Source organism: Mycteria americana, assembly GCF_035582795.1.
Source record: "Mycteria americana isolate JAX WOST 10 ecotype Jacksonville Zoo and Gardens chromosome W unlocalized genomic scaffold, USCA_MyAme_1.0 Scaffold_32, whole genome shotgun sequence".
Taxonomy (NCBI): domain Eukaryota; kingdom Metazoa; phylum Chordata; class Aves; order Ciconiiformes; family Ciconiidae; genus Mycteria; species Mycteria americana.
Window position 1 is genome coordinate 70,071 of NW_027445438.1, and position 20,790 is coordinate 90,860.

General features: G+C 43.2%; 1 protein-coding gene across 1 annotated transcript in view; it reads left to right on the plus strand.

Annotated features, from left to right (window-relative positions):
* Nucleotides 1–20,790, plus strand: part of LOC142403043 (E3 ubiquitin-protein ligase UHRF2-like) — a 112,270-nt gene that overhangs the window by 65,544 nt on the left and 25,936 nt on the right. The window contains exons 8-9 of the mRNA XM_075489154.1: nt 27–134; nt 3,878–3,982. Coding sequence (XP_075345269.1) covers nt 27–134; nt 3,878–3,982 — 213 coding nt within the window. The remainder of the gene's footprint in view (nt 1–26; nt 135–3,877; nt 3,983–20,790) is intronic.

The following is a 20,790-nucleotide window of genomic DNA, read 5'->3' on the forward strand; positions in this document are numbered from 1 at the left end:
TTCATTCTCTCTGATGTGTTTTTTAGGGCATGGCTTGTGTTGGTCGCACTAAGGAATGCACTATTGTCCCTTCTAATCACTATGGTCCTATACCTGGTGTCCCCGTTGGGACAACCTGGAAATTCAGAGTTCAGGTATGTTTTTAGATTTGTAATTGAAATAAATCTGAATAATAGGTACAGTTTGGGCACAAAAAAGATTTTTGGATTGGTAATTGTCTTGTTCACTAGAAATAAATATAGAGAGCGTATTTTAATTCTAATATTCAAAATACTGCCAACTATAGTGGAATTTGAAGTATACTGATTTGAAAATACAACTTAATTACAATTGTAAAAATAGTACTTACTATTTTTAAAGGGGAACCTGCTATAATTAGGATGGACTTATATCTTGCATGTTAAACTCCCAACTGAAATAATAAGAGGAAGTTGAATATTTTCTGAAGTCTACTGCTATGGAACATGAACGAATCCATCCCACTTATGGATATAGATTATAGAATTCAGAAAATATTTGACTGTATCCAGTGGTGTCTCTAATGCTTATTAGCTGGTTGGGATCCCCACTGAGGGCTACTGTGCAGGTGCAATATAGTTCCTGTTTCAGTGCATACTTCTCTTCCAATGTGTTGTGGTGCCAGGCTTGGTGCTAGTGTGCATGCTATCCATACTTAGCACAGGAAAGAAATAAGATTTTACTGAGGGTTCTAAAGTTCTGGTGGGGGTGGAACCCACTGTCCCCAAGGTAAGAGCCACCTCTGATTGTATCACTATAAATTGATTACCTGTTCCTTTTGGGTCATACACAACTGGCATCAGCACCTTCCTTTAGGCTGATGAATGTTTTAAACTAATACAAGCCAGTATTGACTATGAAAGAAGTAGTCCACCCAGCCATGTCCACTTCTTGCACTGTCCCTTCTATTTTCTGTCACAAATGTTTCTCAGGCCATATGATAAAGTATATTAGAAAGTAATCTGGCAGAAAAACAATCCTTTGTGGGGGAGGGTAATTTTCCCAATCCATTTCACCTTGTGGTTGTACAAATACTGTGTCAGCACAAAGGGGGCAGGAATGAGCAGTGTGGAGAAGAACAACATATTTCAGGAGTATTCCCACCATAGCCAGAGGAATAGCCAGAGACTTTTTCTTCCCCATGGGGAGGAGGGACATGGCAAGAACCAAAAGCCTCTTCTAATGTGTTTTCTGAAGTCTTCATCCCACCCATTGCCTCCAGAGAGTACTTATAAAAAAACCTGTTTTTCTTATGGAAAATGGGTGTCTGAATAATTTTGGGTTTGGTATGATATGCAAGTCTTCAGGCTAAGATGGTCAACAGCAGAGGTTTTACCCCTTAGCAACAGTTTTCAGTTTCTCCCCTTAATAGAATTCACAGTGAAACAGCTGACTACTAAACAAGTTCCTTGAATCTTGTCTGCCTTTGGTGCTAATGATGTGAGCACTACCATCAATACAGATATTAGAGAATAGCAAAGAAAATTAATTTTCTAATGTAAAATTGCGGTGTTAATGTCAATTATTCATTGATTTTGCACACTACTCATTTGAGAAAATTAATGTCAATTCTTATGTTTTTTGTGATATTTTGATTTATCCCTACCATATTTGAAAAACTTTTCTGTGAAGCAAACTAAAATAAATACTTCAAAACATATTTATATTCTGAAAAAGTACTTCTGTAATCAATAATCTTTAAATTAGTTTCCAGGTAAATTATATTCTCTTAGATAGGGGAAATTTTAAAAAACAGTTCTGCAAACTCAAGATCTCGGAATCAAATTTTATTGTTACTGGCTCAGCCAGTATCAGCAGGAATAAAAGTTAGGATTTCATCTCTTTAAGGATTCCATTGGTGACATACAAGCTCAAATAGATCCCAGAACTTTCAAGTGCTGATTGCAAACAGGAATATAAGTAAAGAGGTTTGTTTTTCTCAGAAAATTAAGCAGATAAAACTTATAATGTAGGGCATAGATATTAGAAGAAGAGTTATCATTTGTACATAATTATTTAATAATGGCTATGTATTAACTACATACTTTTAAAAAAGATCAACATTTTTCCATGTAAAAAGTTACACTTTTATTTCTGATTCAACTGTTCTTTTGTATGAAAATGAGTTCTTAGCAGATTTATGAGAATTCAGAAGGAAAATGCTGTAAATGCTGTCTCATGGTTTTCTTCCTTTTTTCATGCAACAAGCTTCTTAAGAATATTTAAATGTGATGTATTATATATTATGAGTGGTCATGTAGTTCGAAGGCTTACAACTCTCTTTTTTCCTAGAAGGAAATTGACTTAGAACTGTTTCTGGATACAGCATCCAAAGGGCAGAAATCTAAATTTTAAGTCAAATTCTGGATACCTCATGAAAATGAAAGAAGGGAGAGAGGAATTAATGAAATGACATTTAATGGAATGGGAGAGAACAGAGTGGTAGTGAGGCCTGTGTTATTCAACATAAATGTTCTGGAAAAGTTGACAAATAACTGACAGTTAAGTGACAATGCTAAGTTGTCATGGATAGTAAAGATGAGGGGGAAAAAATCATAACTTTTCATAGCTGGTAAAGGGCTTTCAGCTAATTATTATCATTTAGGAAAGAGAACTTGTAATAGATAATTTTTAAAATATGTCATCTTTGTGCTCAGTAGTGGTCAGAAACATAAAACAAAAACAATAACAAAGTGTTAGGAATTATTAAGAAAGGAAGAGGAAAAACAATATAATTATGAAGAACAAGGATGGTTAAAGGTATGGAATAGCTTTCATACAAAAATTGTATGAAAGATGGTATGCTACAGAGGTCTATTAAAATTGAAGAGGGTGAATAGGGAACAACTGTATGTTCTTTTTTGATGCAAAAGGAGGGGGCATCAAATGAAATTATCAGGTGCTAGATTAAGAATGAATGGAAGCAGTACTAATTCATGCAATATGCAGCAATACTGTGAACTCTTTCCTGTAGGATATTGTGAAAGCTAAGAGTGTGCAAGAGTTCAGAACTCAAGTAGATAAATTAATAACCATTGGTTGACTTCTTTTCCATGAAATGCAAAGATTATGCCTTTGGCTCAGGAAATCTAAGCCACACATAGCTGGAAACTGAGAAAATTTACACGTAAATATCATTGTGCACTTGCATAGTCAGTTTTCACACTGACCAGCTATCTGTTTTTATTTGTTGTCAGAGACAGGATATTTGGCTAGCTGGAACTCTGGTCTGATGCAGTTTGATGACTGTTATATTCTTATGACAATAGCAAAGCAATGCAAAATCTTATAAAATTGCATAAAAGCGTGAGTGGGGGGAGGGGAAGTACAGTAGTTGGGCAGAACTGGAGAAAGAGAAAATGTTCAGAGATGAAGGAAGGCTGTAAATGTGATTGCATTTTCCTGAGTTGGTTAACATTTAACAATACTTGACATAATTTTCACAAAAAAATTTTGACTCACTATGATCTTTCTTGCATAATCATTTACACAAATTTTAAATACTACTGAATTAGAAAGATAATCTGTATCTTCTTTGAGTTGGTCTAAGCAACCATGAATCTGGTCTTAAATGTTGCTTACGGCAAGAATTATGAAAATTTTTCCTAAGGGGCAAAGTATACCTATTCATCTTTGTGTCAGCACTGTTCTATATTGTCCTTTCTTTTCATTGGATGTCCTTTCTTTTGTGGTTTTTTTCCTTTAAAAAAATCTAAAAAATTAATACAATTATTTCCTTTATTGGCAATCCTGTTACACAAACATACTTATGGAAATAATTTTTAAGCAGAAAAATTATTGCAGAAGGCCAGTTGTTTCAAAAAGTTTTTTTAAAATTTGTTCTTTTTTAATACTCAAGGTGAGTGAAGCAGGTGTTCACAGACCCCATGTTGGTGGAATTCATGGACGCAGTAATGATGGAGCTTATTCACTTGTACTAGCTGGAGGATTTGAAGATGAAGTGGTATGTCATTTAGTCAAATCACTAATATGTTATTTTAAAGTTTATAAAGATGAAAAGTGGTGTCTCTTCCCCTCTAAGTAGAGGGGAAGGATCACCTCTCTCCATCTGCTAGCAACACTATGCAGCCCAGGATATCATTAGCCTTTCTTGCCACAAGGGCACATTGCTGGCTCATATTCAATTTGTCCACCAGGACTCCAAGGGCCTTTCCTGCCAAGCTGCTTTCCAGCAGGTGGGCTCCCAGCATGTACTGGTGCCTGGGGTTATTTTGCTTGACATTTCCTTTTGCTGAACTGCATGAGGTTCCTCTCAGCCCATTTCTCAAGTCTATTGAGATCCCTCTGAATGGCAGCACAACCCTCTGATATATCAAGTGATGTACAAGTGATATACTTCAAGTTCTATCCTGGTCATTGCTTTTACTGTTGTCAAGTTAAACAGATAGATGCGTCCTCTTTTGGAGTTGTTATACCTCTAAAGTTAAATACATCACATTTTAATTTTAGTGAGGTCAGGACAAAAAAAATGCCTGTGACTCGGACATACAAGGCAGGCATAATGGAGCAAGTCTGGTGGAGGGTCACCAAGCTGATCGGGGGTTGGAACACGACATACATGGAGAGAACTGGGTTTGTTCAGCTGTGAGAAGGCTCAGGGAGATCTTACTGCTGTCTTCAGCTATGTAGTGGGAGCATGTAGAGAAAACAGAGCCAGGCTCTTAGAGGTGCACAGTGGAAGGATGAGAGGCAATGGAGACAAGTTAGAACATGGGATGTTCCAGTTAGGTATAAGAAAAAAAAATCCTCATACAGGTAATCAAACACTGGAACAGGGGCCCAAAAAAGTTATGGGATCTCCATCCCTGGAGATATCCAAACCTTGACTGGACGAAGCCCTGAGCAACCTACTCTAACTGGATCTGTTTTGAGTAAGGGTTGGACTTAGAGACCTTGAGAGGTCCCTTCCAACCTAAATCATTTGATAACTCTATGAAATAAATACATTTTGGAGGACATTTTACTGTATATTTATAATCTCTTTCAAACTTTTTATACTCACTGCCAACATGCTACCTCTTTAATGTTCTCTTTCTGGCTCTGAATGAACAGTTTACCATTGGGGTAAGAGTAGTTTAAAAAATATACTGCAGGAAATAGAATTCACTGTTTGACTTTCAGGTTTTGTCTTTTTTATGATTCACATTTGGAAGCTCATGATCCTGCAAACATAGACTTGTGAGGGACTTTGCTCACCTGAGGGTTTGGAATGCTTGGTAATAACAAGTTGCCTCCATACAGGATTGGGCCTCAAAATTGCAAAGGAATAAGGTTGTACTTTGCAAAATGAACATTAGGCCAAATAAAATTTAGCTTCATATGTAAAATATTCTTACATACATCAAAATTTTTATATGTTAATAACTCTCTTGTGAATGTTTAACCTAGGATTTTAGTGACAAGGACTTGAATTACTTCCATTACCTGATTTAAAATGCATTAACTATAGTGCTTAGATTTAGTGTGGGTTTTGTTAAAACTGCAAATCTTCTGGTGGTCCTGTTGTTGATACTTAATAACTATAATGGGCATATTATCTGAGAAATAGCAAGAATTATTTTGTGAATTTGAAAGTAAGAATTTTTTTCAGAATGGATTAACGTTTGTAACCCAGATATTAGTTACTTTGAACTACTGTGAAAGATATGATCACAAACTGCATGGTTAAATGATTTTGAAGCATTTATTCATCAAATGAAGTGGCTGAAGATATTTTACTTTTTCCTTGAGTTGCAAAATTGATATCCTAGTTGTTGTCACTGTTTCTGAGTTGGGGTCAAAAACTATGTTTACTTTCTTTGTGTATAAATTCTGAGATCCATACTTCTGCTGGATTGAGGTAGTGTTATTAAGATGTAAATTTTCATTCAGTGTTGTTCAGATTAACAAAGTTTGTTTCTTCACTAAGTGGCATTTGCATATAGAATCATATGGTGCCTCTTAACATTGAGGTTTAGAATGTCTTGGAGAATAGTATCTGCTGTGATCGTTCACGTACTTGTGCAGAAGATTCTGAGGGTATATAAATATATATATATTATAGGGTAGTTCTAGTGACTCAAATGTGACTCCAAGCTAATATACTTATTGCTTAGATTCTTTCTTTAATCTAGGTCAATCAAATCTAGTGTCTAGAATGTGGCATTAATAAACTGCTTTATGAAACAGTACACTGTCCATTTTGGATAGTCGGTGTATCCCCATCAATCTTGTGTTTGGGTAATCAGTTCCAAGGTGTCAGTATGGTTGTGTTCTACTTCCTTGAAATTGTACAGTTACAGCATTAATAATATTTAGATCTATAGATTTGTCTGGAGCTTATGATGAAGATCCAGAACCTCTGAACCATTGCTTAATGTTTATTCTTTAATGAAAATGCTAGATCAGTTCTACCAGTGCCAAAGATGCATTGCCAAGACTGATTAATTGCTCACTGAAATGATTTTAGATACAAATGAAGTGGCAATAAGAGCTTCATATTTGAGTCAACACTTGTTATATCCAAAGGTCTGGGTAAACTGTGTCCTGGTTTCGGCTGGGATAGAGTTAATTTTCTTCCTAGTAGCTGGTATAGTGCTGTGCTTTGGATTTTAGTATGAGAATAATATTGATAACACGCTGATGTTTTGGCTGTCGCTAAGCGGTGTTTACATTGGTCAAGGACTTCCCCCCCCCCCCCCCCCCCGCCTTCAGCTCCCCATGCTCTGCCAGGTGCCCAAGAAATGGGAGGGGGCACAGCCAGGATAGTTGATCCAAACTGACCAAAGGGCTATTCCATACCATATGATGTCATGCCCAGTATATAAACTGGGGGGAGTTGGCCGGGGGGTAGCGATCACTGCTCGGGGACTGGCTGGGCATCAGTCGGCGGGTGGTGAGCGGTTGTATCTTTTTTTTTTTTAATTCTTTTTTTTTTTTTTTCCTTTTTTTCCCTCCCTTGGGTTTTGTTACTCTCTCTCTCTCTCTCGTTGTTTTCCTTCTCATTATAATTCATTATTATTATTATTATTATTATTTTGTTCCAATTATTAAACTGTTCTTATCTCAACCCACGAGTTTTCTTACTTTTGCTCTTCTGATTCTCTTCCCCATCCCACTGGGGGGGGGGAAGTGAGCGAGCGGCTGCGTGGTGCTTAGCTGCTGGCTGGGGCTAAACCACAACAGTCCTTTTTGGCGCCCAATGTGGGGCTCGAAGGGTTTGAGATAATAACAGATTAACCAGAGCGTATTAAGGAATTTAGATCTGTTAGTAGTTGTGGGATGTGATATTGATCCATCTGTTCCTAGCATTGGTTTACCTGATCTGCACCATGCTCATTTCTTTGCCGTACATGTTAAAGATCGGTGTTGTTTTTTGCAGTTTGCTGTGCTCTGCTTTAATTGGTGATGTTTTGCCTGTGAGATTTGTTATTAAAACAGTGACCTTGTGTTTATTTTGGTATCTAAGTGCTGTACTGAAACCGTTACTGTATGTCGGGTATCATCTTATGGAGACAATTCGCAATTATACTTCTTCCTCTGAGAGGTTTTTTATGGAGGAAATGCAGAATTGTACCTTCACTACTTTCTTCTACAATGCTTCCTCCTTCATTACAGTAACTTTTCAGTATTTTGAACAACCTTGGGTAGTTAAGATACTTGTATTGGTATTGCTTGGGAATATTGTTTCGATCTTGTCCAGGGTTAGTAAGCAATTTAAGAATATCATCCAGAGATCTGCCCCAAGGCCGGATAGTTATGAGTGGCAGGGTGTGTGGAATAGCATGGGCAAATGCCTAGGACGGTGGGCACCTCCAGTGTTTTGGAACTTCACCCCTGAACAAGTGCAGAATCCTGAAAAATTAGTAGAATATTTGGAAGAAGTATGCTGTCACCCTGGCAATTCTAAGGAGACACAAATCACTGCAATGTGCTGGGGTCTGGCCCATGCCTACCGAGCCCTGTTCAACACTATTCAGAACCCTCAAGGATCTGGTGACAAAACGACAGGCACTGCGGCTGCTCCGATTCCCCCTGCGACAGGCACTCTGGCTGCTCCGAGTTCCCCTGCGACAGGCACTCCGGCTGCTCCAGCCCCCCCTGCGACAGGCACTGCGGCTGTTCCGATTACCCCTGCAACAGGCACTGCGGCTGTTCCAATTCCCCCTGCGACAGGCACTGTGGCTATTCCGGCCCCCACTGCGACACGCACTGCAATTGCAGTTGCTCCGGACAACTCTGTTACAAGCATTGCGTTTCAAACAGGGAACGAACCCGTGTCAGTATCAGTCGCCCCTATACATAAAAAGAAATCCTGGAAGCGAAAGTCAGCTCGTTTAGAAAGGGAGGATGAAAGAGCACGGCCATCACAGGGAGAGGGAGAGGAAGAGGAAGAGGAAGAACTCGTAAATGAGACCGAAACCACCCGATCCCTATCCCTGAGTGAGCTGCGAGATATGCGAAAAGATTTCAGCCGTCGTCCAGGGGAGTACATTGTCACCTGGCTGCTCCGATGCTGGGATAGTGGGGCCAGTAGCCTGGAATTAGAGGGTAAGGAAGCCAAGCAGCTGGGATCCCTTTCTAGGGAAGGGGGCATTGACAAAGTGATTGGAAAAGGGGAACCAGCCCGCAGCCTCTGGAGGCGACTCCTGTCAGCTATAAGAGAGAGATATCCCTTCAAGGAAGATGTTGTATATCGCCCCGGGAAATGGACCACCGTGGAGAAAGGTATTCAGTACCTGAGGGAATTAGCTCGTCTGGAAGTGATTTATGGTGACCTGGACGACGTGCGGTCACCCACAGATCCAGATGAGGTCCAGTGCACAAGACCCATGTGGCGGAAGTTGGTACGAAACGCACCACCATCGTGTGCCAACTCACTGGCAATACTGACCTGGAAAGATGGAGACGGTCCAACAGTGAATGAAGCTGCTAGTAACCTCCGAGAATACGAAGAAAGTATCTCTTCCTCCTTTGTCTCAGCTGTGGAGACACTGTCCCGGGAGGTCCAGTGACTTGAAGAGGATAGGTCCTACTCCCTACCTATACGGACCAGTGTCTCAGCTATTAGGAGTCAGCGTTCCTCTGCTCAAGAGAGAAGATATAGAGGGTACACACCACGGGGCACCCTATGGTTTTACTTGCGTGGCCACGGAGAAGACATGAGGAAGTGGGATGGAAAACCTACCTCGACCCTAGAGGCACGGGTACGTGAGTTGCAAGGAAAAACAGTCACCAAAGGGAGTTCTTCCAGGAAAATTGCTGCTCCGGTTTCCAGTGGACAGTTCCCCAGACAGAGTAAAAGGGCTGATTTTACTCCTGATTTTAATGAAGAAATTCCTGACTCATATACACAAGAAATGGGCAATGAATATTATGACCAGGATTAGGGCGGCCCTGCCTCCAGCCAGGTGGAGGAAAGGGACAACCGGGTTTACTGGACTGTGTGGATTCGATGGCCTGGCACATCAGACCCACAGGAGTATAAGGCTCTAGTGGACACCGGTGCACAGTGTACCCTGATGCCATCAAGCTACATAGGGGCAGAACCCATCTGTATTTCTGGAGTGACAGGGGGATCCCAACAACTGACTGTATTGGAGGCCGAAGTGAGCCTAACTGGGAATGAATGGCAAAAGCACCCCATTGTGACTGGCCCAGAGGCTCCGTGCATCCTTGGCATAGACTAATAGACTACCTCAGGGGAGGGTATTTCAAGGACCCAAAAGGGTACCGGTGGGCTTTTGGTATAGCTGCCTTAGAGATGGAGGAAATAAAACAGCTGTCTACCTTGCCCGGTCTCTCAGAGGACCCTTCTGTTGTGGGGTTGCTGAGGGTCGAAGAACAACAGCTGCCAATCGCTACCACAACAGTGCACCAGAGGGAATATCGCACCAACCGAGACTCCCTGATTCCCATCCATGAGCTGATTCGTCGACTGGAGAGCCAAGGAGTGATCAGTAAGACTCGTTCACCTTTTAACAGTCCCATATGGCCAGTGAGAAAGTCTAATGGAGAGTGGAGACTAACAGTAGAGTATCGTGGCCTGAATGAAGTCACGCCACCCCTGAGTGCTGCCGTGCCGGACATGCTGGAACTGCAATACGAACTGGAGTCAAAAGCAGCCAAATGGTATGCTACAACTGATATTGCTAATGCGTTTTTCTCAATCCCTTTGGCAGCAGAGTGCAGGCCACAGTTTGCTTTCACTTGGAGGGGCGTTCAGTACACCTGGAATCGACTGCCCCAGGGGTGGAAACACAGCCCTGCCATTTGCCATGGACTGATCCAGACTGCACTGGAACAGGGCGAAGCTCCAGAGCATTTGCAATATATTGATGACATTATCGTGTGGATTTCCTCACGTGTGGATTTCCTCCTATCGTGTGGATGACTTCCTCAGCAGAGGAAGTTTTTGAGAAAGGGAAGAAAATAGTCCAGATCCTCCTGAAAGCCGGCTTTGCCATAAAACAAAGTAAGGTCAAGGGACCTGCACAGGAGATCCAGTTTTTAGGAATAAAATGGCAAGATGGATGTCGCCAGATCCCAATGGATGTGATCAACAAAATAACAGCCATGTCCCCACCAACTAGCAAAAAGGAAACACAAGCTTTCTTAGGCGTTGTGGGTTTTTGGAGAATGCATATTCCAAATTACAGTCTGATCGTAAGCCCTCTCTACCAAGTGACCTGGAAGAAGAACGATTTCAAATGGGGCCCTGAGCAACGACAAGCCTTTGAACAAATTAAACGGGAGATAGTTCATGCAGTAGCCCTTGGGCCAGTCCGGGCAGGGCAAGATGTAAAGAATGTGCTCTACACCACAGCAGGGGAGAATGGCCCTTCCTGGAGCCTCTGGCAGAAAGCACCAGGGGAGACTCGAGGTCGACCCCTAGGGTTTTGGAGTCGGGGATACAGAGGATCCGAGGCCCGCTATACTCCAACTGAAAAAGAGATATTGGCAGCATATGAAGGGGTTTGAGCTGCTTCAGAAGTGGTTGGCACTGAAGCACAACTCCTCTTGGCACCTCGACTGCCGGTGCTGGGCTGGATGTTCAAAGGGAGGGTCCCCTGTACACATCATGCAACTGATGCTACGTGGAGTAAGTGGGTTGCACTGATCACACAACGGGCTCGGATAGGAAACCCCAATCGCCCAGGAATCTTGGAAGTAATTATGGACTGGCCGGAAGGCAAAGATTTCGGAATATCGCCAGAGGAGGAGGTGACGCGTGCTGAGGAGGCCCCACTGTACAATAAACTACCAGAAAATGAGAAGCAATATGCCCTGTTCACTGATGGGTCCTGTCGTATTGTAGGAAAGCATCGGAGGTGGAAGGCTGCTGTATGGAGTCCTATACGACAAGTGGTAGAAACTGCTGAAGGAGATGGTGAATCGAGCCAATTTGCAGAAGTTAAAGCCATTCAGCTGGCTTTAGACATTGCTGAATGAGAAAAGTGGCCAGTGCTCTATCTCTATACTGACTCATGGATGGTGGCAAATGCCCTGTGGGGGTGGTTACAGCAATGGAAGCAGAACAATTGGCAGCGCAGAGGTAAACTCATTTGGGCTGCAGCACTGTGGCAAGATATTGCTGCCCGAGTAGAGAACCTGGTTGTAAAAGTACGTCACGTAGATGCTCACGTACCCAAGAGTCGGGCCACTGAGGAACATCAAAACAACCAGCAGGTGGATCAGGCTGCTAAGATTGAAGTGGCTCAGGTGGATCTGGACTGGCAACATAAGGGTGAATTATTTATAGCTAGGTGGGCCCATGACCCCTCAGGCCATCAAGGAAGAGGTGCAACATATAGATGGGCTTGTGATCGAGGGGAGGACTTGACCATGGACACTATTGCACAGGTTATCCCTGAATGTGAAACATGCGCTGCAATTAAACAATGCAAGCGGTTAAAGCCTCTGTGGTATGGAGGGTGATGGCTGAAATATAAATATCGTAAATAAATGGCAGATCGATTATATCACGCTCCCACAAACCTGCCAAGGCAAGCGCTATGTGCTTACAATGGTGGAAGCAACCACCGGATGGCTGGAAACATACCCTGTACCCCATGCCACTGCCCGGAACACTATCCTGGGCCTTGAAAAGCAAGTCCTATGGCGACATGGCACCCCAGAGAGAATTGAGTCAGACAACGGAACACATTTCCGAAATAACCTCATAGACACCTGGGCCAAAGAGCACGGCATTGAGTGGGTATATCACATCCCCTATCATGCACCAGCCTCCGGGAAAATCGAACGATACAATGGGCTGTTAAAGACTACATTGAGAGCAATGGGTGGTGGGAGATTCAAACATTGGGATACACATTTAGCAAAGGCCACCTGGTTAGTTAACACTAGAGGATCTGTCAATCGAGCTGGCCCTGCCCAATCAAAACTTTTACGCACTGTAGAAGGGGATAAGGTCCCTGTAGTGCACATAAAAAACATGCTGGGGAAGGCAGTCTGGGTTACTCCTGCCTCGGGCAAAGGCAAGCCCATTCGTGGGATTGCTTTTGCTCAAGGACCTGGGTGCACTTGGTGGGTAATGCGAAAGGATGGGGAAGTCAGATGTGTACCTCAAGGGGATTTGATTTTGGGTGAGAATAGCCAATGAACTAAATGGTATGATGTTAATTGCTATATAATACTGTGTATCATCACTTGTATGATTACTATACTCCATATCAATGGTATTTCAATAAGGATCACCCAGATTAGTGAAGAATGAATTTCGATGAAAGCAAGCAAAGTGCAGTGGTGATGGAACCAGAACTGGCTTCAGCATGCAACAATCCAACACCACACACCATCTCTTCTGCCATGAAGGACTATTATGACAGATGGAGCCCAAAGTCATGGACTAAATGAACTTAACGAACATTTTAGAAGGATGGCCCATAGACCAAGGGAATGATAACTGTGTGTACATATATATATATATGTATATATATATCAAGAGACAGGAAAAGTGGTGGTGATTAATTGTATTAGAAAAGGTAGAACCTGGGCATGACGTAAATGGTATAGAATAAGGGGTGGATACTGTCCTGGTTTCGGCTGGGATAGGGTTAATTTTCTTCCTAGTAGCTGGTATAGTGCTGTGCTTTGGATTTTAGTATGAGAATAATATTGATAACACGCTGATGTTTTGGCTGTCGCTAAGCGGTGTTTACATTGGTCAAGGACTTCCCCCCCCCTTCAGCTCCCCATGCTCTGCCAGGTGCCCAAGAAATGGGAGGGGGCACAGCCAGGATAGTTGATCCAAACTGACCAAAGGGCTATTCCATACCATATGATGTCATGCCCAGTATATAAACTGGGGGGAGTTGGCCGGGGGGTAGCGATCACTGCTCGGGGACTGGCTGGGAATCAGTCGGCGGGTGGTGAGCGGTTGAATCATTTTTTTTTTTATTCTATTTTATTTTTATATTTTTTTTTCCTTTTTTTCCCTCCCTTGGGTTTTGTTACTCTCTCTCTCTCTCTCTCGTTGTTTTCCTTCCCATTATAATTCATTATTATTATTGCTATTATTTTGTTCCAATTATTAAACTGTTCTTATCTCAACCCACGAGTTTTCTTACTTTTGCTCTTTCGATTCTCTCCCCCATCCCACCGTGGGGGGGAAGTGAGCGAGCGGCTGCGTGGTGCTTAGCTGCTGGCTGGGGCTAAACCACGACAACTGCTAGTCAAAATGGTATGTATGATCTGTATCTATGCTAGCTAGATACCTACATCATCTGGATCAAGTGTGAGAACTGTTACTGATGTCTTAGATACAAAGGAAATACTGTATCACATATAAATGTCTTGAAATATGCCCTGCTGACTCTGTTGCTAAGGGTGCAGGTCCTTTGAGATGTTCTAATTTCTGTTTATATTTCTGAGGATCCAATATCAGAAACTCATTACAATCTTTACACGGAGAATCTGTCTAGTGTGAGTCATCTGAACTGATTATGGAGCTGAAAACCTGACACTTGCTATCCATTTTTATAGATGCTGTCATGGTTCCAACATCTCTTAATTGCCATGCTGAGTTGGCACCTATTAGTTTGGAACTAGTGTTCCAATGTGAGACATTTTGAGTGATCTCTCTACTATGGGAATAGCTAGCAAGCATCTTCCCATTCATTCAGATGTTATCTGTTTCCTCTTCCCACCTATGATATTAAGGGCATATTTAACATTATTTTGTTATATGGTATTTTTAAAATTCATACTTTCTTGTTACTGGTATTTCAGATTCTTAGGCAGACTATTATTTTCTGTTCTGCAATAGCCTCTTCTCCACCTTCCTTTACGTATTGTCCTATATTGTTGTTACCTTTCAGTTTATAGAAAATGCTAATACCAAAAAAAAAAAAAAATCTTTCTTGTATCATTTTGTGAAATCTCTCCCTGTCTCCTGATCTTCAAACCCCTCATTGTCTCCTTGTCTGTACTTGCATTGTGTTGAAGATTACTTTCACAGCCTGAAAAACCCAATTTTATTATTTTAAACAAGAGTCCTATATTTAAACCTTGTCTTGGATTTAATAGTTCTTTTTTAAAAAAGGCTTTTATTCTGTTTTTGTGATATTAAAGAAAATCTTAACATTTAATCATATAATATTTTATATATTGACAGATACAGGGGTTTGTGTATATATGAGACTAAACAAGTCATAGAATCATACAGTCATAGAATCACAGAATGGTTGAGGTTGGAAGGGACCTCTGCAGGTCATCTGGTCCAAACCCGCTGCTCAAGCAGGGCCACCTAGAGCCAGTTGCCCAGGATCATGTCCAGATGGCTTTTGAGTATCTCCAAAAGAGAGGTTTCACAACCTCCCTGGGCAACCTGTTCCAGTGCTGTCACCCTCACAGTGAAAAAGTTTTTCCATATGTTCAGAGGAAACCTCCTGTGTTTCGGTTTGTGCCCATTGCCTCTGGTCCTGTCACTGGTCACCACTAAAAAGAGCCCGGCTCCATCTTCTATACATCCTCCCTTCAGGTATTTGTATACATTGATGAGATACCCCTGAGCCTTCTCTTCTCTAGGCTGAACAGTCCCAGCTCTCTCAGCCTTTCCTCATAGGAGAGACGCTCCAGTTCCTTCATAATAGAGAATATTATAGATAATCTTACACCTCTTTAGATGCTGGGAACCCCGAGCAGTGTAGCATTGAACAGACCTTCGATCCACGCGTAGCACACCATACAGACACTGTCCATAGCAGAGATTCTCCCATTTTGGTCATTCAAGCTATTATAGGATTTTCTTATGAGGAAACAGCTCCATGGTTTTTACTGTCAAAACAGTAACTACGTTCTCATGAGAGCTTCTTGCCGCACTGCTAGGTAAAGGCGAGGCCACGCAGGTGGCGTAATCACCAGTACCAAGTGGGAGCTGCCTGCAGGCTCCTCTGTTACAATGAGCTGGCTGAGTTTATCCTGCGGCCAAGGGACTTGTGCAGCACAAACACAGGCCTGAAGGCCACGCTGTACATGCACCATAGCACAGCACAGCACAGGCCTGGGCCTACTCAGGCTGTTATGTGGATCACTAACTCCTAGATGTACAGTGGTCTTCCAGTCAGGTTCACTACACCTTCTTTGCCCCAAGGGCATATTGCTGGCTCATGTTCAACTTGGTTTCCACCAGGACCCCCAGGGCCTTTTCTGCAAAGCTGCTTTCCAGCTGAGCGGCCCCCAGCATATAGTGGTGCATGAGGTTGTTCCTCCCCAGGTGCAGGACTTTGCACCTCCCTTTGTTGTCCTCTCAGCCCATTTCTCCAGTCTTCAAGGTCCCTCTGGAAGGCAGCACAACCCTCTGGAGTATCAGCCACTCCTCCCAGTTCATTATCCAGATCATTAATGAAGATGTTAAAGATGTTGAAATCTGAGCATACTACAGAAGATAAATATTAAATGGGAAAAAAATAGATTTGGCACCATCTTCAGATAGCCTAAATTCACATGAGTTGTAGTAGCTAATATCCTTGTGAACTGCTGCATGACTTTAGAGTTGAGCCTAGCCAATAGGAACAATATGCTTGAAGACATTAGTGGAATTTAAAGTCTTATTCTTTGATTCTTCATTACTTGTTTGTTAGATTCAAAACCAGGTATACAACAGAGGAACCAACATTGCAACAGAGAAATGTGATTTAGTGTAATCTTGTGTCTGTCATTCCCTGTTTGAGGCCAAGTAGCTTGTTGAGGCACTCCTATGAAAAATGTACCCACAGCTCAAATATCTCCAAGGTTAGTGCTTCTACTGAGATAATAGAAAATTTATGCAGAGCAGAAGCTAATTTGATCTAAAACATCATGTACTTTACAAACAGGACAGTTAAGAAATAATTTTATGGAAACAACGTAAGGAAAGAGGGAGAAAGACACAAAACATTAAGAGAAGAGAGAATACCAAAACGTCTTGTTAGCTGCTGCAGAAAGTTTTGGTGCAAGGAAGCAAAATCAAGCTTTAGAAAGCAGAAGAGAAATAAGATAAAATTACCTATTTTTAAGGTAGGAAAAATTGGGGAAAAGATACGAGGAAGGAAGAAAGGAAAGATAAGAATGTGTTCTAGCAGCATTTTTTTTGGACAATTACATTGTTTCTAAAGAGGGATTTGAAGCCTCTCATAATGTTGTGGTTTAGCCCCAGTCAGCAATTAAGTACCACACAGCTGCTCGCTCACCCTCCTCCCCGGTGGGATGGGGGAGAGAATCAGAAGACCAAAAGTAAAAAAACTCATCAGTTGAGATAAGAACAGTTTAATAATTGGAAATAATAATAATAACAATAACAACAACAACAACAACAATAATAAATTGTAATGAGAAGGAAAACAACAAGAGAGAGAGAGGAACAAAACCCAAGGAAAAAAAACCAGTGATACAACCGCTCACCACCCACCAACCGATGCCCAGCCAGTCCCCGAGCAGCGATCGCTGCCCCCCGGCCAACTCCCCCCAGCTTTATATACTGAGCATAACATCATATGGTATGGAATAGCCCTTTGGTCAGTTTGGATCAACTATCCTGGCTGTGCCCCCTCCCAGCTTCTTGTGAGCCTGGCAGAGCAGGAGAAGCTGAAAAGTCCTTGACCAGTGTAAACACCACTTAGCAACAGCCAAAACATCAGCGTGTTATCAATATTATTCTCATACTAAAAACCAAAACACAGCACTATACCAGCTACTAGGAAGAAAATGAACTCTATCCCAGCCGAAACCAGGACACATAAACAGTTGGAATGCAGATACCACTAACAAATTCCCTTTGCTGATTGTCACCTTTTTCAATCTTTTCTTTGCCTGTCCAGTCCAGAATTTATGGCAGTATCAGTATCTTGAGCTCTGCCCTTAGATCCTGTTGAAATTTAAGAAGACTTCAACCCTCACCTTTCACACACAGGCTGCCAGTTGAACATTGCAAAAGTTGATAGAAAGATCCTGAATTGTCTGTAGGTAGGATCATAACTTAAAGTTATCGAGGAATCATGGTTTGATGAGTCACTACCCATCAGCAGATCCTTAGTAGCTGGCTGTGTGTATATTCCTGACATATTCCAATTTCAAAGTAAAATGCATTATCTCCTGTGGGAGTAGGTTCTGTATATCTTTCATTCTTCTCCCCTACTCTGCTAGCATCTCTCCTGTGTGCCAGAAGCTGTATTTATGCCCATACTTACCTTACTCTATGACTGTGTGGCCCCATTTCTTGCCAGTCTAGACTTCCTTTCTCCGTGCTAGCTATTCCATATTCTTCCACTTTCTCTCTCCCTATTCTAGGGTTTGCTAGTTATATACCCTATTTCACCTTATATCAGAGGTTCAAAGTCCTTTCCATTTCCCATCTTCCTCCAAATCAGCACCCCTGTTCTTCTTTAATATGATGAGGGTTCTGTTTAAGTTGCTCATCACTACTGTTTTCTTCCTATTCCAGCAACTGTGTTGTCTTTCCCCACAACTATTTTTTGTCTGATGTTTTGGCATGTGAAGTTCTTCTGAGAAGATGAGCAGAAAAGAGATAAGGGGTACTGTTATACTGAAAAATGCTGAGAGATGCCATCCTCTGGTTATCTGATCTGTAACAAATATCATAGAATCATAGAATCATTTAGGCTGGAATGGACCCTTTTAAGATCACCAAATCCAACCATTAACCTAACACTACCAAGTCCACCACTAAACCATGCCCTAAGCACCATGACTACATGTCTTTTAAATACCTCCAGGGATGGTGACTCAACCACTTCCCTGGGCAGCCTGTTCCAATGCTTGACAACCCTTTCGGGGCTGGAGGCCATTTCCTCTTGTCCTATCACTTGTTACCTGGGAAAAGAGACCGACACCCACCTTGCTACAACCTCCTTTCAGGTAGTTGTAGAGAGCGATAAGGTCTCCCCTCAGCCTCCTTTTCTCCAGGCTAAACAACCCCAGTTCCCTCAGCTGGGCCTCATAAGACTTCTGCTCTAGACCCTTCACCACCTTCGTTGCCCTTCTCTGGACACGCTCCAGAAACTCAGTGTCTCTCTTGTAGTGGGGGGCCCAAAACTGAACACAGTATTCGAGGTGCGGCCTCACCAGTGCCGAATACAAAGGGAAGATCACTTCCCTAGTCCTGCTGGCCACGCTATTTCTGATACAAGCCAGGATGCTGTTGGCCTTCTTGGCCACCTGGGCACACTGCTGGCTCACATTCAGCCGGCTGTCGACCAACAACCCCAGGCCCAGGTCCCTTTCCGCTGAGCAGCTTTCCAGCCACTCCTCCCCAAGCCTGTAGCGTTGCATGGGGTTGCTGTGGCCCAAGTACTGCACCCGGCACGTAGCCTTGTTGAACCTCATACAATTGGCCTCGGCCCATCAATCCGGCCCGTCCAGGTCCCTCTGTACAGCCTTCCTACCCTCAAGCAGATCAACACTCCCGCACAACTTGGTGTCGTCTGCAAACTTACTGAGGGTGCACTCCATCCCCTTGGCCAGATCATTGATAAAGATATTAAACAGAACTGGCCCCAATACTGAGCCCTGGGGAACACCACTTGTGACTGGCCGCCAGGTAGATTTAACCCCATTCACCACAACTCTTTGGGCCCAGCCATCCAGCCAGTTTTTTACCCAGCGAAGAGTACGCCCGTCCAAGCCATGAGCAGCCAGTTTCTCCAGGAGAATGCTGCGGGAAACAGTGTTAAAGGCTTTACTGAAGTCCAAGTAAACAACATCCACAGCCTTTCCCTCATCCACTAGGCGGGTCACCTTGTCATAGAAGGAGATCAGGTTGGTCAAGCAGGACCTGCCTTTCCTGAACCCATGCTGACTGGGCCTGATCACCTGGGTATCCTGTACATGCTGTGTGATGGCACTCAGGATGATCTGCTCCATAACCCTTCCCGGCACTGAGGTCAGACTGACAGGCCTGTAGTTCCCCGGATCCTCTTTCCAGCCCTTCTTGTAGATGGGTGTCACATTTGCTAACCTCCAGTCAACTGGGACCTCCCCGGTTAGCCAGGACTGCTGATAAAGGATTGAAAGTGGCTTGGTGAGCACTTCCGCCAGCTCCCTCAGTACCCTTGGGTGGATCCCATCCAGCCCCATAGACCTGTGTGTGTCTAAGTGGTGTAGCAGGTTGCTAACCATTTCCCCTTGCATTATGGGGGCTTCATTCTGCTCCCTGTCCCTGTCTTCCAGCTCAGGGGGCTGGGTGCCCCAAGAACAACTGGTCTTACTATTAAAGACTGAGGCAAAGAATACATTAAGTACCTCAGCCTTTTCCTCATCCTTTGTCACTATGTTTCCCTCTGCATCCAATAAAGGATGGAGATTCTCCTTAACCCTACTTTTCTTGCTAAAGTATTTATACAAACATTTTTTTATTGTCTTTTACCGCAGTAGCCAGATTTAGTTCTAGTTGGGTTTTGGCCCTTCTAATTTTCACAGAATCACAGAATCACAGAATTGTATAGGTTGGAAAAGACCTTTAAGATCATCGAGTCCAACCATAAACCTAACACTACCAAGACCACCACTATACCATGTCCCTAAGCACCTCATCCAAACGTCTTTTAAATACGCCCAGGGATGGCGACTCAACCACTTCCCTGGGCAGCCTGTTCCAATGCTTGACAACCCTTTCGGGGCTGGAGGCCATTTCCTCTTGTCCTATCACTTGTTACCTGGGAAAAGAAACCGACACCCACCTTGCTACAACCTCCTTTCAGGTAGTTGTAGAGAGCGATAAGGTCTCCCCTCAGCCTCCTTTTCTCCAGGCTAAACAACCCCAGTTCCCTCAGCTGGGCGTCATAAGACTTCTGCTCTAGACCCTTCACCAGCTTCGTTGCCCTTCTTTGGACATGCTCGAGCACCTCAATGTCTGTCTTGTAGTGGGGGGCCCAAAACTGAACACAGTATTTGAGGTGCGGCCTCACCAGGGCCGAGTACAGGGGCACGATCACTTCCCTAGTCCTGCTGGCCACACTATTTCTGATACAAGCCAGGATGCTGTTGGCCTTCTTGGCCACCTGGGCACACTGCTGGCTCATATTCAGGCAGCTGTCAACCAACACCCCCAGGTCCTTCTCTGCCTGGCAGCTTTCCACCCACTCTTCCCCAAGCCTGTAGCGTTGCATGGGCTTGTTATGACCCAAGTGCAGGACCCGGCACTTAGCCTTGTTGAACCTCATATAATTGGCCTCGGCCCATTGATCCGGCCTGTCTAGATCCCTCTGTACAGCCTTCCTACCCTCCAGCAGATCAACACTCCCACACAACTTGGTG